Here is a 14,616-nt window from a genome sequence, read left to right as displayed (position 1 = left end):
GTCACAGGCTGCGGAAGTACGTAGAGGAGCTGGAAATGAACAAGAGGTAAACAGGGAATGAATGAGGGAAGAGGGGAGGGGGAAGAGTTTATCTTCTCTCATGGAGTAACTGGAATACAAAGCTCTCGTGTTTTCACAGAAGATATTTATGGTATACCGTGTCGACATTAGTTTACTCTGAAATTATTTGTGGTGTATCTTAGTTCTCAGAAAAACTTTAGTGAGTTGCTGAAACTCCTGATAAGTTGATTAACTGGAATGTACCCTGAATTGGCATCCAGGATTTTGCGTGCGTTTGTGTGCAGATGTGCAGACTTGCGTGCGCGCGTGTAATAAATGAAAAGGAGAAGAGGGAGGGGGAGTGAATACATGCTGGCACTTCTTGCCGGGTCACCAGTAGCTTGGCAAACAAGGGAAGGAGAAAACCTTGTTTGGATTTGACCTTTTTTTTTTTAGGAGGGGGGTGAATATTGGGAGTGTTGAAAGAACACTTCATCAACACGATGCAACAATGTTTTATCGTGAGACATTGACTCATGCAGCGAGGCGATACACTGTAAGGGCTGGGTATCAACCAACCAGGTATCAACCAACCAGGTATCAACCAACCAGGTATCAACGAGGAGGCGCTTTGTCACTTGCCTTCTGGAGGCAGGACTGTACGTGTTACTTGGCGCGAATGTTCCCTGCTTGATGGGAGCACCATGCGTGCTCAACGAACGGGTAAGTGCACGCCGTCAATGGTTGGGTGAGAGGGGTGTATGGGGTGACCAGGCACTGTCGGGGTGATGCGAGGTTACTATACACTACTGGGTGGTATAGTGACCCGTACAGTGACTCCACGATGCCAGGCACTGTGTTGAGGGGGTCTTAGGCGGCCCAACTTTCACACCCTCAATTTGCTTAGTGATGGTTGATGTAAAAAAGTATTTGCTTGACCTGTGTGAGTGTATATATATATATATATATATATATATATATATATATATATATATATATATATATATATATATATATATATATATATATATATATATTAAAAGACGAGACTGTGTGAAGGTGAATTAGCCATTTCGGATGTTCTCACCTAACTGTTTGCAAAGGCTGAGCTTCAGCTTTTTTGCTCCGCCTCTTTAACTGTCAGTTGAGCCCCGCTCCTGTACCAGTAAGTCCACTACGGGCTCACCATAGCCCGTGCTACTTGGAACTTTTGTTCCGAGTATCTAAAACAACAACTGTCAGTTGATTAGTGTCCAGACTCCTATAACGTATTATTTCAGCTTGAAGATTTTGAATGAGTCCTTCCAATATGTTATTCACACACGACTTGATAATGGTCCAAGACGGACAGAAACGTCGTCGTTACATCTTTTTTTTTTTTTTTTTTTTTTTTTTTTTTTTTTTTTTTTTTTTTTTTTTTTTTTTTTTTTTTTTTGAGATATATACAAGAGTTGTTACATTCTTGTACAGCCACTATTCGGGCAGGTCCCTGGAATACGATCCCCGCAGCGAAGAATCGTTGTTACAACCAAGTACACATTTTACTGTTGAGTTAAACAGAGGCTACAGTCATTTGGTTTGGTTTGGTCATCATAAGTTTGACTTCCTTTAATCTTCCTAACTCATGCCTCTTAGCTCTGGGACTAGTCTGGTGGCCTACCTCAAGACGTTTTGTGTATAAGGAAGAGAGACTCCACACACTTTTGCCTCACCCAACCACTTGGGCTGAACGGTAGAACGACGGTCTCGCCTCCTGCTGGTCGGCGTTCGATCCCCGACCGTCCAAATGGTTAGGCACCATTCCTTGTCCCCGTCCCATCCAAAATCCTTATCATGACCCCCTTACAAGTGTTATTTACTCGTAATGGCTTGGTGCTTTCTCCTGATGATTCCGTCCCTCCCCAGAATTCGACTGTTGTTGTTTTAGATTCAGCTACTCTGAACAATAGTTCCAAGTAGCACGGGCTATGGTGAGCCCGTAGTGGACTTACCTGGCACAGGAGCGGGGCTGTGGGGGCTGGCCTGATATATATGGTATATAAGGAAGACCTAAGGGTGACGTGTACACACGGGAGACATCTCCCGTCACGCAGGGTGCAGTCGCACCTTCACAGATCTCCAGTATCAGCTCTTGATACTGGTAATGGCTCAAAAGGGCCTCCACTTACGGGCTATTCATGCCCGTGCCACCTTTTAGGTGGCTTAATCTTTATCAATCAAATCAATCGTGATGTGTACAAAGTTACAGCTCCGCTCCTGTGCCAGGTAAGTCTACTGTGGGCTCACAGTAGACGTGCTACTTTGAACTTTTTGTTGTTGTTGTTAAAGATTTAGCTATTCAGGACGAAGTGTCCATGTAGCATGGGCTATGGTGAGCCCGTAAAACTTTTTGTTCCAAGTAGCGAATCTTAAACAACAACAACACATGGTGATTGATTGATTGATGAAGATTAAGCCACCCAAGAGGTGGCACGGGCATGAATAGCCCGTAAGTGGTGGCCCTTTTGAGCCATTACCAGTATCAAGAGCTGATACTGGAGATCTGTGGAGGTGCGACTGCACCCTGTGTGACGGGAGATGTCTCCCGAACAAAGGTGATGGGGGCGGGGAAGATACTGGTGGGGTGTGGTTGTGGGCTAGAGGAGAGGAGAGGTGATACGGGCCGGGAGTGGTGGAGGCTGAGAGGGGGGAGCGGTCACATAGAATTGTGATGGATAGCAGATAAAGATAAAGATTAAGCCACCCAACAGGTGGCACGGGCATGAATAGCCCGTAAATGGATAGCAGCACGAGAGGCAGAGGTTATATTTGCGGAGGTAGTCTTAAGTGGGGAGGAGATTGTGAAGAGGTAGAGGGGGTTGAGGCAACGTTAAACACACTAAGCTGTCCTACACGCGTACCTGGAATTGGGATTAGTTTGTTGTTGGCAGTTATCTTGCAATATATTCTAAACCCACAATTACCCCATCACAAGCATGCTCTAATGTTTGAGAATTATATTCGACTTGAGAATGGTCCAGGACGGACCGAAACGTCGTCGTCCCTTCATTTTCTGTTGTGTGGTCTGGTCAAATTTTTAAAAATTTTGCCCCGAGGGGCGAGTTTATTGGGCAGCGCCACTCATCTTGTGAGTGGACATACCGCCATAGTGACAGTATTGGGCAGCGCCACTCATCTTGTGAGTGGACATACCGCCATAGTGACAGTATTGGGCAGCGCCACTCATCTTGTGAGTGGACATACCGCCATAGTGACAGTATTGGGCAGCGCCACTCATCTTGTGAGTGGACACACCGCCATAGTGACAGTATTGGGCAGCGCCACTCATCTTGTGAGTGGACACACCGCCATAGTGACAGTATTGGGCAGCGCCACTCATCTTGTGAGTGGACACACCGCCATAGTGACAGTATTGGGCAGCGCCACTCATCCTGTGAGTGGACACACCGCCATAGTGACAGTATTGGGCAGCGCCACTCATCCTGTGAGTGGACACACCGCCATAGCAGCATGTACAACACTCCCCAATAGGAAGAACACCCGCTGGGTTGTTCATCCTGTCACTTGTACCCGGTCAACATGCTCTAATGCTTGTGATAGGCAGTGTATTAGACATGCTCTAATGTCTAACCCACGTATACACGCATTATTTAACGAGGAAAATCTTATAATTCTTGAGAACTGGATCTTACGGTATCCTGGTTCCCAGACGTCGCCCAAACACTTGAGAAGAAAAGCCATTAATTAAATACAACAATAATAGCAGGACAAGTGTGTGGGCCGCCCGAGATGAAGGAGCTCCAGGGGCTTGGATCACATTCCACCTCAAACATCAGACTCGCAAGTAGCATTAACCCTTGCACTCTAGAATTAAATATATCACAGCTCATACACAAAATATATGTATTTGTTGCTCATAAGTGATAGAAAATTATATGGTAGGAAAAAAAATTGTGGTCATCGTGATTTGGTGTTGATCGTGGGTATATAAACAAAGTATAAACAAATATGGCAAGTGTGATGTGTACTTGCAAATATGCTCTAAACTAATTAGTTAGTGTTGACCAGACCACACACTAGAAGGTGAAGGGACGACGACGTTTCGGTCCGGTTTCGGTTCGGTTCGATTGTGACAATCGACTTGAGAGTGGTCCAGGACGGACCGAAACGTCGTCGTCCCTTCACCTTCTAGTGTGTGGTCCAGTTAATTAGTTAGTGTGGGTAGTACAGTCGGGGTCGTTCGCGACTCTCACTCTGGAATTTGTTTCTTTATTATGCACCTCAGCCCCATCCTGTGGGCGGTAATGGAAATGGTTACTAAGCCACACAATGGACTCTGCAACTGAACCCGAAAATTAATTTAGCTAAGACAGTTAGTCTTGATCGAGTTACAGTTTAATGTATTTTTATTATAATATCAACATTGGGTTCGACAATGACCACAAGTACAGTTTCTATGCTAAGTAACTTACCTATGCAGTGAGCTAGTTTCATAATTTGATTGGCTTATCATGCCCTATCTCTTCCCCCCCCCCCGTCCATTGGACGGCGGTGGAAAGGTTACAATCACCAGCGGGTTTTTTTCCTATTGGGGAGTGTTGTACATTCTGCTATGGCGGTATGTCCACTCACAAGATGAGTGGCGCTGCCCAATAAACTCCCCCCTCGGGGCAAAATTTAAATTTCATCACCTACAACTTCTACCTACACTTAGCAAACTCAGGATATTTGAATTAACTTTGTTAGATCAATATGAATGAAATATTTACACATTCAAACTAATTAGGAAGCATTAGCATTAACACTGGTTTACATATTTACATACTGTTTCTAACTCCATTAGCTTTTTAAGAACATAGCAACAAAGGTAACTGCAGAAGGCCTATTGGCCCATACGAGGCAGCTCCTATTTATAACCACCCAAAAATTGGTACCAATGCAAATATTTTGACTAAATGACTTATTCAATGTTACAGATAATCATAATCAAGGTCTAATTTTGGCAGTAATTGTAACTATTATAAATAGTGAATTTTTGTGTTTATTGTAAGCGCGCCGGTAATAGTATGGCGCGAGCCTCTTTTTTTCCGAAATGGAAATGTTTGTGGTTGTAGTAATGTTAGGGTGATTGTTGAGCGTGACTGTTATGGCTGTAGCCACTGGCAGAGAAGGCTCAGGAGGCGGGGGAACGGGGCAAGAAGAGAAATAGCAAGGGCAGGGGAGGAGAAGGGGAGGGGAAGAAGAGTGGAGGCAGGCAGAGGAGGAGGAGATTGGAGGCGAGAGGAGGAGGATTATATAAGGCAGGAGGAGAGGATAAAGGGACACGGGAGACATCTCCCGTCACGCAGGGTGCAGTTGCACCTCCACAGATCTCCAGTATCAGCTCTTGATACTGGTAATGGCTCAAAAGGGCCACCACTTACGGGCTATTCATGCCCGTGCCACCTTTTGGGTGGTTTAATCTTCATCTTCGATAAAGGGATATATGGATGAAAGAGCGACCAAGCAAAAGAAGGTAAGGATAGAATGTGTGGTATCAGCATGGAGCCCGCATCTTATCAAGCACACAATAATCGTAAGTTCTGTCACTAGCTTCACACGATTGTTACTGGCTTAACTCAATAAACTCGGGGCTCGAACCCGTTATGTGCCACGGTAACCTTCTTCACCACCTCCACGGGATGGGTATGACTGAGAAACTATGCTGTGAGGCCGATCCCACAACTCTAGGAGAAGAGTTGCAGTAAGCTGTGATATCTTCGACAATGTCATTTAGTCAAAATATTTGCATTGGTACCAATTTTTGGGTGGTTATAAATAGGAGCTGCCTCGTATGGGCCAATAGGCCTTCTGCAGTTACCTTTGTTGCTATGTTCTTAAAAAGCTAATGGAGTTAGAAACACTGCTCTTCCCTAATATGTAAACCAGTGTTAATGCTAATGCTTCCTAATTAGTTTGAATGTGTAAATATTTCATTCAAATTGATCTAACAAAGTTAATTCAAATATCCTGAGTTGATAGTTGAACATTGAACACAAAGAACATAACACCCACTAGGTTACATGATCATGTACGAGTGAAGAGAGCATGCGACACTGCCAATTTTGTTTAGTATAGTCATTTATTGTGCACCCTATAATAAAGGAGCTAATGGGAACTAAACGCCACAGTTCATATGCATTATAAGTGGTTCAAGAAGTGGCCCACAGCAGTCTCTATACAAAGCTATTTACATCTGCGGCGAGTCAGTAAGTTACTAATAATGCTCCATGCATCCATCCACCCATCTTGTTGCCTCAAGATGCTCAAAGGCAATTGAAGATTGGAATCAATTTGTCTTTTAAGACCGCATGTTTTGGCTAGTTCATCAGGCATTCGGAGACGCTGCCAACGATGTAGATGAACACCAAGTTTAAAGTAATTTCATTGAAGACATTATTTACCCCGTAAGACTTTTGTACCAGAAGAGAGGGGGGTTTTGGGAAATTCCACTCCCCAAGCCCGGCCCGGGGCCAGGCTTGACTTGTGAGAGCTTGCTCAGGCAGCTTTGTTAATTCTAACAAAAATACAGAGTCATCTTCTGATTTTCCCATCGTAAGAAGTTGGCTATGCGTATCTTATTATAGCCAAGCCCCTCCAGGCTAAAGAAGCTTAGTTTCAACTTCGTGTTTCTCTGCGTGACGACATAAAGATACTGTACTTAAAACATTGAGAAGGTCAACAACGTCAAGGGATTGTACAAGGAGGAGTCACATAAAAACTGAATTCCCATATACGTGAGAGACAGTAGAATAAAATTCCTGAGTGCCAGGGTCGTTAGTAAATGGAAAGCAGCAGGAGAGGAAATAGTGGAAGCGTGAGCAATACAGAGGCCCAGATATAAATTACAGTACAACTGATGGCGATAGGGCTACATCACGCATGTAAGGGAGTCAAACACAAACACGCACGCAACACGCTCAACTAACGAAAAGGGGAGAGGGAGGGGGAGCGTGGTGGGAGAGAGGGAGGGGAGCGTGGTGGGAGAGAGGGAGGGGGAGCGTGGTGGGAGAGAGGGAGGGGGGGCGTGGTGGGAGAGAGGGAGGGGGAGCGTGGTGGGAGAGAGGGAGGGGGAGCGTGGTGGGAGAGAGGGAGGGGGAGCGTGGTGGGAGAGAGGGAGGGGGGGCGTGGTGGGAGAGAGGGAGGGGGAGCGTGGTGGGAGAGAGGGAGGGGGGCGTGGTGGGAGAGAGGGAGGGGGGGCGTGGTGGGAGAGAGGGAGGGGGGGGCGTGGTGGGAGAGAGGGAGGGGGGGGGGCGTGGTGGGAGAGAGGGAGGGGGGGGGCGTGGTGGGAGAGAGGGAGGGGGGGGGCGTGGTGGGAGAGAGGGAGGGGGAGCGTGGTGGGAGAGAGGGAGGGGGAGCGTGGTGGGAGAGAGGGAGGGGGAGCGTGGTGGGAGAGAGGGAGGGGGAGCGTGGTGGGAGAGAGGGAGGGGGAAATGGTTAGGCATTTGGACGATGATAAGAGATTGTAGTGCACGTTATCGTTGGGGTGAGTAACGGAAGGCGGGTTGAGAGGGCAGTACAGTGTGTGTGCTGTCATGGGCTCTGTGGTGTATGTGTGCTTCGTCATGTGTTCTTGAAATTACGGACAAAACACTAATCTAGTTAACCACTTTCCCTACCCAAAAGGTCCATCCCTCGACGGCTCTCATGCCTTGGTTTTTATTTGCTGTAATTGTTTCCCCCCTTTCGTTAGCTGCTCCTTCACAACCCAACATGGCGCCAGGCCCACGCTTCAACTGTTGTATTATATCATCATCAAATTGGAGGGACGTCGTTCACAGAAAGCCAAATGTAACCTTTGACCAAGGAAAGAATTGCTGTAATTCTTTCTGGTACCTTACCATGCGCCGCAGACTGGAATTTGACTCATGGCAAAGGTATGTTTTCCGGCAGTCCCCCCCCCTCCCCCAGCCTTCTCCCCCCCCGCCTTTCTTCCCTCCCTCCCCCCCTTCCCTTCCCTCCCTCCCCCATCCTTCTCCCCTGCCTTCCCTCCCTCCCCCATCCTTCTCCCCTGCCTTCCCTCCCTCCCCCATCCTTCTCCCCTGCCTTCCCTCCCTCCCCCTTCCCTCCCCTCCCCCTTCCCTCCCCTTTCCCTTCCCTTCCCTCCCCTTTCCCTTCCCTTCCCTCCCCTTTCCCTTCCCTCCCCTTTCCCTTCCCTCCCCTTTCCCTTCCCTCCCCTCTCTCCCTCCCTCATCCCTCCCTCTTCCCTTCCCTCCCTCATCCCTCCCTCTTCCCTTTCCTTCCCTCATCCCTCCCTTATCCTCCCTCAGCCCACTTAACCACTGTGCTGACTTCCACTGCCTCCCCGTGTGGTAACTGCCGGAAGTTACTGTGTGAAGGATTAGACATAGCTCATCTTGCGGGGGTTTATAACTGTTGCATTGGTCGTTGCGCGATGAAGCCATTTGTGTGTACACTCATCTAGTTGTGCTTGCGGGAGTTGAGCTTTGGCTCTTTGGTCCGGCCTCTCAACTGTCACTCAACTCGTGTACATATTCCCGAGCCTACTGGGCGCTATCATATCTACATTTGCAACTGTATGGAGTCAGCCTCCACCACACCACCGCATTCCAGTTGTTAACTACTCTGACACTGAAAAAAATTCTTTCTAATGTCTTCGTGGCTCATTTGGGTACTTAGTTTCATTTTGGGTACAATTTGTGTGTATGTTTGGCTTGTGCATTACAATGTGCTGTGAGGCCCCTGGGTGTCAGGTGCGGTAGTGGTCACGTGATGTGGACTGAACATTTCCTGTAATGACTGTGGAGAGATGTTATCAGTAATGGGTAGATAACAGACGTCTTAGTAATAGACAGCAGGAGGGTTGGGTTGTGGGAGGGCTGAAGTTTACTTATCAGTGACTGAAAAAGTGAAGTCTAGCTCTTTTATTCCCTACCTATAGCAGCCCTCTTGTCTCATTTAGCTGCTGCCTTATGGTGTGAATACCTTGGCCTCTTCTCCCTTGCCCATCTTTATTACCTTGTACTTGTTATGATTGAATTTTAGCAAACATTTGTTTGCCAAATTTGTCAAGGTTATAAATTTCTGAATTTTTTGTCAGTACTGTATTATAGAAAATTGCTAGCAGTAATGTCCAAAGAACATTTCCAATATATTTGTACCAAAAAGATTTTTACAATTTTCTCTTAACTGCTATTTTTCTTAACTTAGCTATGATGCCATCTTTATTTATGATAAGAAGGGTTTTCTTTCCTGGAGATTATTATAACTGTGCAGACATCGGTTCTTGTTGGTTGCAAACATTGAAACACAGAAATAAATTTTTTGTGACATTCTGTATACAATCACAGATAGGCCTAACAGCTTTCTGCTATCTGAACCATTAACTTTTAAACATAAATTGCAGTTGAGGGGCTAATTGAAAACTAAACTGTATTATAAAATAGGCTGTTTAAAGTGCTCTTTTCAAAATTATTTTCAAATGTGCTTTAAATAAAATACTGTAAATTCCTAATAGGACCAAGATAACCTAACTTGGTTACCAGTAAGTTATTTATCGTAAATTGTATATACAGATGCAAATAACTGTGTATACTATTCCATACTATATATAATACAGAATATTGTATTTGTTATAATTTTATATTTATTACACTTAAATACAGTTTACATATACTGTAATGTAAGCTGTAGCAGATTGGGATGTGCAATGGATTGGACATCCTGGCATGAGTAAGAGTTGCATATTTAAGGATTTTAAATCAATAATACAGTATTGTTTTTTCCTTGTAATTCAATGGATATATTATCATGTGGAAAATATTTTAAATAAGATGCTCTATCTTCTCGTACAATTTTATATACTGTACAGGAAAATGGTACTGTATTGTGTGTGTTATTTTGGCACTGCTGTACTATACAGTTTGATGCTATTTGAATCTCAAAGTGATTTGTTGTGAAGTATTAAAAAAAGGATCTTGGGTATTATTTAAATCTTTGTTTACAGGTTGAGGAAGCACCCCATGGGTGTCACTTGCAGAATATAATCCGAACTTCAACAACAACCAACAATGACTGATACCCTGTGAGTACTTCCATTTTCTTTGTTGCATTATTTACTTCATATAAATAGTCATGTATCAATATTCATTAACAGCAATTGCCAATTCTTTAACTAGCATCCATTTTCTTTGGTGCCTGTTTCTCTATTCAGCACTATGCACCTTCAGTACCTGTCTCCCATAAAACCACTCGCCTCTTCCAGCACATAGTTCTCACCAAAGCCCTGAATTCTGCACTAGTAGGACTATCTCCCTGCATCATCAAACCTCTGTGCTTATCATTAACATGTAATACCTTTCTTACCATCCATCCATCTTCACTAGAACCTCTATGGTATCCTTGTACCTATACCATAAAATACTAAGGTATATGCAGTAATTAAATAACACACGAGTGAAAAAAATAATTCTTTAGATACTGAGCTCTAGACAGTGGTTAAAATTAGTTGTAAGATGAATTGTGTTTGCAAAAACTGGGATAAGACTTTTGTGGCCTTGGAATCATCGAACCCCCTCTTATTTTTTAAGGTGCCTTGGTAAGCATTTATAGCAGGACCACAGGAATCTAGGTAGTCTTATAGTGTATGTGTAGACCTGCTGATGGTGAGCCTAAACACAATATTACTGTATTGTACTTCAAAAGGAGACTCAATCTGATTTAGGACCATAAAGAAGAAGAAATTAGCTCAACATAGAGAGAGATTTACTGTGATATTGTACAAAATGTTCACTTGTCATGTCATAGTTAATATGCCTGAACACATGGACACAAGTTTTTAGTTTTGCATATTTACTTTTAAGTGCAGATCTGGTGGCATAAATTTGGCATCTCATGGTCAACTGTGAGATGCAAATATTTGTTAAGTGGCATTATTTTAAACAGGCTTGTACCAGTATGTATATACATAGACATGCTTCCTTATATCAGATTCGATTGTTCACCTAGCAGTAAATAGGTGCCAGGGAGTTGGCTACCTATGGGTTCTCTAACAATGGGAATCATACTGTACATACATAATAGACTTTGTAATTTATACTGTATTCATTTAATGATTTTGGAGTACTGTATCTCCAGGAACCATTTCAAATGAAAGTACTGTACATTACATTTTAATGTTATCAACTTTTATTTTCATAGACCTACTAAATGGAACTAATTGGAATGACACATCTAACCAAGTTTTGGATCAATTTTCAACTAGCTTACCAGGTTTAGACTGTAAATACAGGTACAGTAGCGAGATTGCATGCAGAATTTTCAATGATACTGTAATGAAGTTTTTTTTATGTACCAAAGATTATAGTGTCAGGGGGGTTCACTGTAAGTTTAATTTTGGGGTGCACAGGCTGGTGAACCGGAAGGTGGAGCAGAAGCAGGAACAGACGGTGAAACGGACTGAGGTAACAGCACAGAGGTACAGACATAGTTTCTTAGGGCATAGTCTCTTGTTAGTAACCCCAAGCTCGTTGTTGCATGCTGGGAGACTTGCTTGTTTATATCTTTGCCAATTTTATAGTGGCTGGATGCAAAAATTTGCTTGCTGCTGCCATTAATCTTGCAACCAACTGTTATATTGCATGCCTTCTGGGTTTAATTTGGTGGTTCAAGTATGGAGCCAAAATACTTTTTTTCAGTGCTTGGTTAATAACTACTAAGTACATTATCACTTATTTAAAATGTAAGATATGCATGGTTCCAATTTTTTTCAGTTGCATACAGTACGATGGGGAAATTAGCCTCTCTCCTGTATGCTCATAATAAAATAAAGATGTGAAAAGGAGACAAAAAATAGTATTGTAGTACAGTACAGTACAGTACAGTACAGTACAGTACTATGTTTTCTAATACCAAGCTGTGTTATTTCCTTAGTTATCCAAATTTTAATATTTAAAGACAAGTTTGAATGGTTTGACACTAGCTTTGTATTGTAGGTGTGATGGATTTTGAGTTTAAGTACAAGTACAGTATCTGAAGATAGTTTAATTATGATTGTTAAAGTACAAATTAAGATTTTATTTAACACCAGTGTTCAAGTAAATTGTATGAGGCTAACATAAGATATTTTTCTTGATGCTTTTATCTTAGCTGAATGATATTTTGTGATTCTTTCAATACAGTACTGAAGCATTTGAATTTTGTTTAATTCATTACATATGGTAATTAAAGCATGATATATATATATATAAATATATATATTTACTGTATTCTCAATTTTGGATTTTTCTGTTTTGTACTGTACTTGAGAACTGAATGCAGGACATTGTGTTGAATTGTTTCATGTATTCTGTAATGCACTTTGTAATGTATAATAAGCACGGGTTAAGGTTCTACTTTTTTGGTGTTTTATCTCGTACAGATTGTAGCAATATGGTAATTATTTTGTGTGTGCTTTTACAGACTAAGGTGTTGTTTTAACTGATGTTTTTAATCAGTATATTATTCCAGGACATGGAACCTAACTTGATATAACTGTGAAGTTGTTTGATATTCACTTTTTAAATACACTATTTTTAATTATACTGTATAATACCCAATTTATAATGCTGAAGAATAACATTGGATTGTTTGTTTTTCTAACAATAGCACTTGATGCTTGCATAATGTTTATAATGTACAGTAAAAGCAACCTATCAAGTTGTTAGAATTTGGATAATACTTTTTTTGCATACATATTATTTTATAATATAAATTTGAAGAATGAGATGGAGTAGTCACATGCACAAGAGAACACCTACCTGTAAGGTTTACAGTGCACAGTTTGGGGGGTTTGACGTGATCCTCCAAAATACCTCACTTGGATATCATTACTTTTCAGAATATGTTTTGTATTGTATATTTACTTTTTAAGTGCTTTTCAGAATTTTAACATTACTTTTCAGGATTTCATGTTTTTTTTTTTTAGATTATTTTCTTGCATCAGAGCATCTTCAAAGCATTTTTGACTTATGCTCCCTCTTTGTGGCTGGAAAGTATTGGGAGTACAGTATTAATAAGCACAGTGATTTTTTTATTTCCTCCCAATTTTTGTTTATATATAAATTGGTTTACAGTATTTGAATTAATATTATAACCTGAATTACTGGCTTAGTTATGTTAGGTTATGTTGGGTTAGGAGCAATTAGGTAGGTAAGGGTTGGCCATAAAAATAAAAAAATTCAACAATTATTTAATGCTCGCACATTAAATATAACGTTTGATTTGCATTAAAAAGATTTAAAACTTGTCAAAGTGAAGTGGGGGAAGGGGGTTGTTCTTTTCAAGTTTCTTTTTCATGTTCTTTTGTATGGGGCTTCATGATGGGGGTAGCATCATGGACTACTCCTAGGATCCATACAATGATTTGCATGCCTCCTTATTTAGGTTCATGAATGATCTGGACAAATCATTTGATTGAAATAATAGTGCTGAACAGTAACAAAACTATCTGAAAAGACAGTACAGTGCCTTGTAAAATTTAAAGGAGATTATTGGGTCCTCAATGAAATGGAACCTCAAATTATTTTTCAATCTGTTAAAAACTTCATTTATATTCGTATGGTAAATTTGAATACAGTACTGTATGTTAAATTTTTAACGCTGGAAGTTAATTGCACAAAACAAACGAACTTAATTAATGGGGATCTGACTAGCTTCTCACAATGCTTCAATCGCCATTTACGTCTTGAATTTCATTTAACTTTTAAATAGCTGCAGAGTTTAGGAATTAAATGACTACAGTACTTTAAAGTAGATTAATCAGTCAAGTTTAATAAAGTGTACCTAATGTGTGTAGGAGAGAAAGAAAGAGGAATGAACTAGGTAAAAACAATCGTGTGTGTTATGAAAGCATCAAGGTTTTTATCTTGTAGACTTTGGTATATTAAGGAATGTTTTGTTAGCCTTATTCAACAAAATTATTTTACAAACTTAATCATAACATTTATGATTATTCTAATTCTAATCAAAATAATTACAGTATTATAATAAAATACTGTATTATATCAATATACTGTATTATATCAATATATTATAATACATACTGTATATTAAGAACAGAACTGCATATTATTCAGACCATCCTCCTGTTTTGGTAGTATTTATAGTAACGATGAGGATCATAGTATATATACCGACGTACAATGCAATTAGAAAGTACAAATCGTGGGGCCTCGTAGCCTGGTGGATAGCGCGCAGGACTCGTAATTCTGTGGCGCGGGTTCGATTCACGCACGAGGCAGAAACAAATGGGCAAAGTTTCTTTCACCCTGAATGCCCCTGTTACCTAGCAGTAAATAGGTACCTGGGTGTTAGTCAGCTGTCACGGGCTGCTTCCTGGGGGTGGAGGCCTGGTCAAGGACCGGGCCGCGGGGACACTAAAGCCCCGAAATCAACTCAAGATAACCTCAAGACACTAGTGAGTTTGACAAACCGGAAAACTATTTTCTACTTATGTTGAAAAGACAGACTAACCTAACCTTCCTAGGCCTAATGCACAGTATCTGAGGCCTATTATAGTACATATATGTGCTATACTAGGCCTAGGAATATTTGTTTTTTAGCTTCATTGTTTTCCGA

At 41.7% G+C, this 14,616-nt stretch overlaps 1 protein-coding gene across 8 annotated transcripts in view; it reads left to right on the top strand.

The window, feature by feature from the left end:
• The window catches only part of p120ctn (adherens junction protein p120), a 153,597-nt gene that overhangs the window by 68,216 nt on the left and 70,765 nt on the right, over positions 1-14,616 (top strand). For 4 of the 8 annotated variants that reach the window (XM_069319449.1, XM_069319445.1, XM_069319447.1 and 1 more), the window contains exons 2-3: positions 10,007-10,084; positions 11,408-11,476. In XM_069319449.1, coding sequence (XP_069175550.1) covers positions 10,071-10,084; positions 11,408-11,476 — 83 coding nt within the window. In that variant the 5' untranslated portion in view covers positions 10,007-10,070. Of the gene's footprint in view, positions 1-7,617; positions 7,917-10,006; positions 10,085-11,407; positions 11,477-14,616 lie in introns of those variants that run through there. The other 4 variants (XM_045728662.2, XM_045728665.2, XM_069319446.1 and 1 more) reach the window with 3 other exon arrangements.

This window comes from Procambarus clarkii, chromosome 93 (genome assembly GCF_040958095.1).
Source record: "Procambarus clarkii isolate CNS0578487 chromosome 93, FALCON_Pclarkii_2.0, whole genome shotgun sequence".
Classification (NCBI taxonomy): domain Eukaryota; kingdom Metazoa; phylum Arthropoda; class Malacostraca; order Decapoda; family Cambaridae; genus Procambarus; species Procambarus clarkii.
Note: the sequence above shows the minus strand (reverse complement) of the source record. Positions and strands in the feature narration are given on the sequence as shown.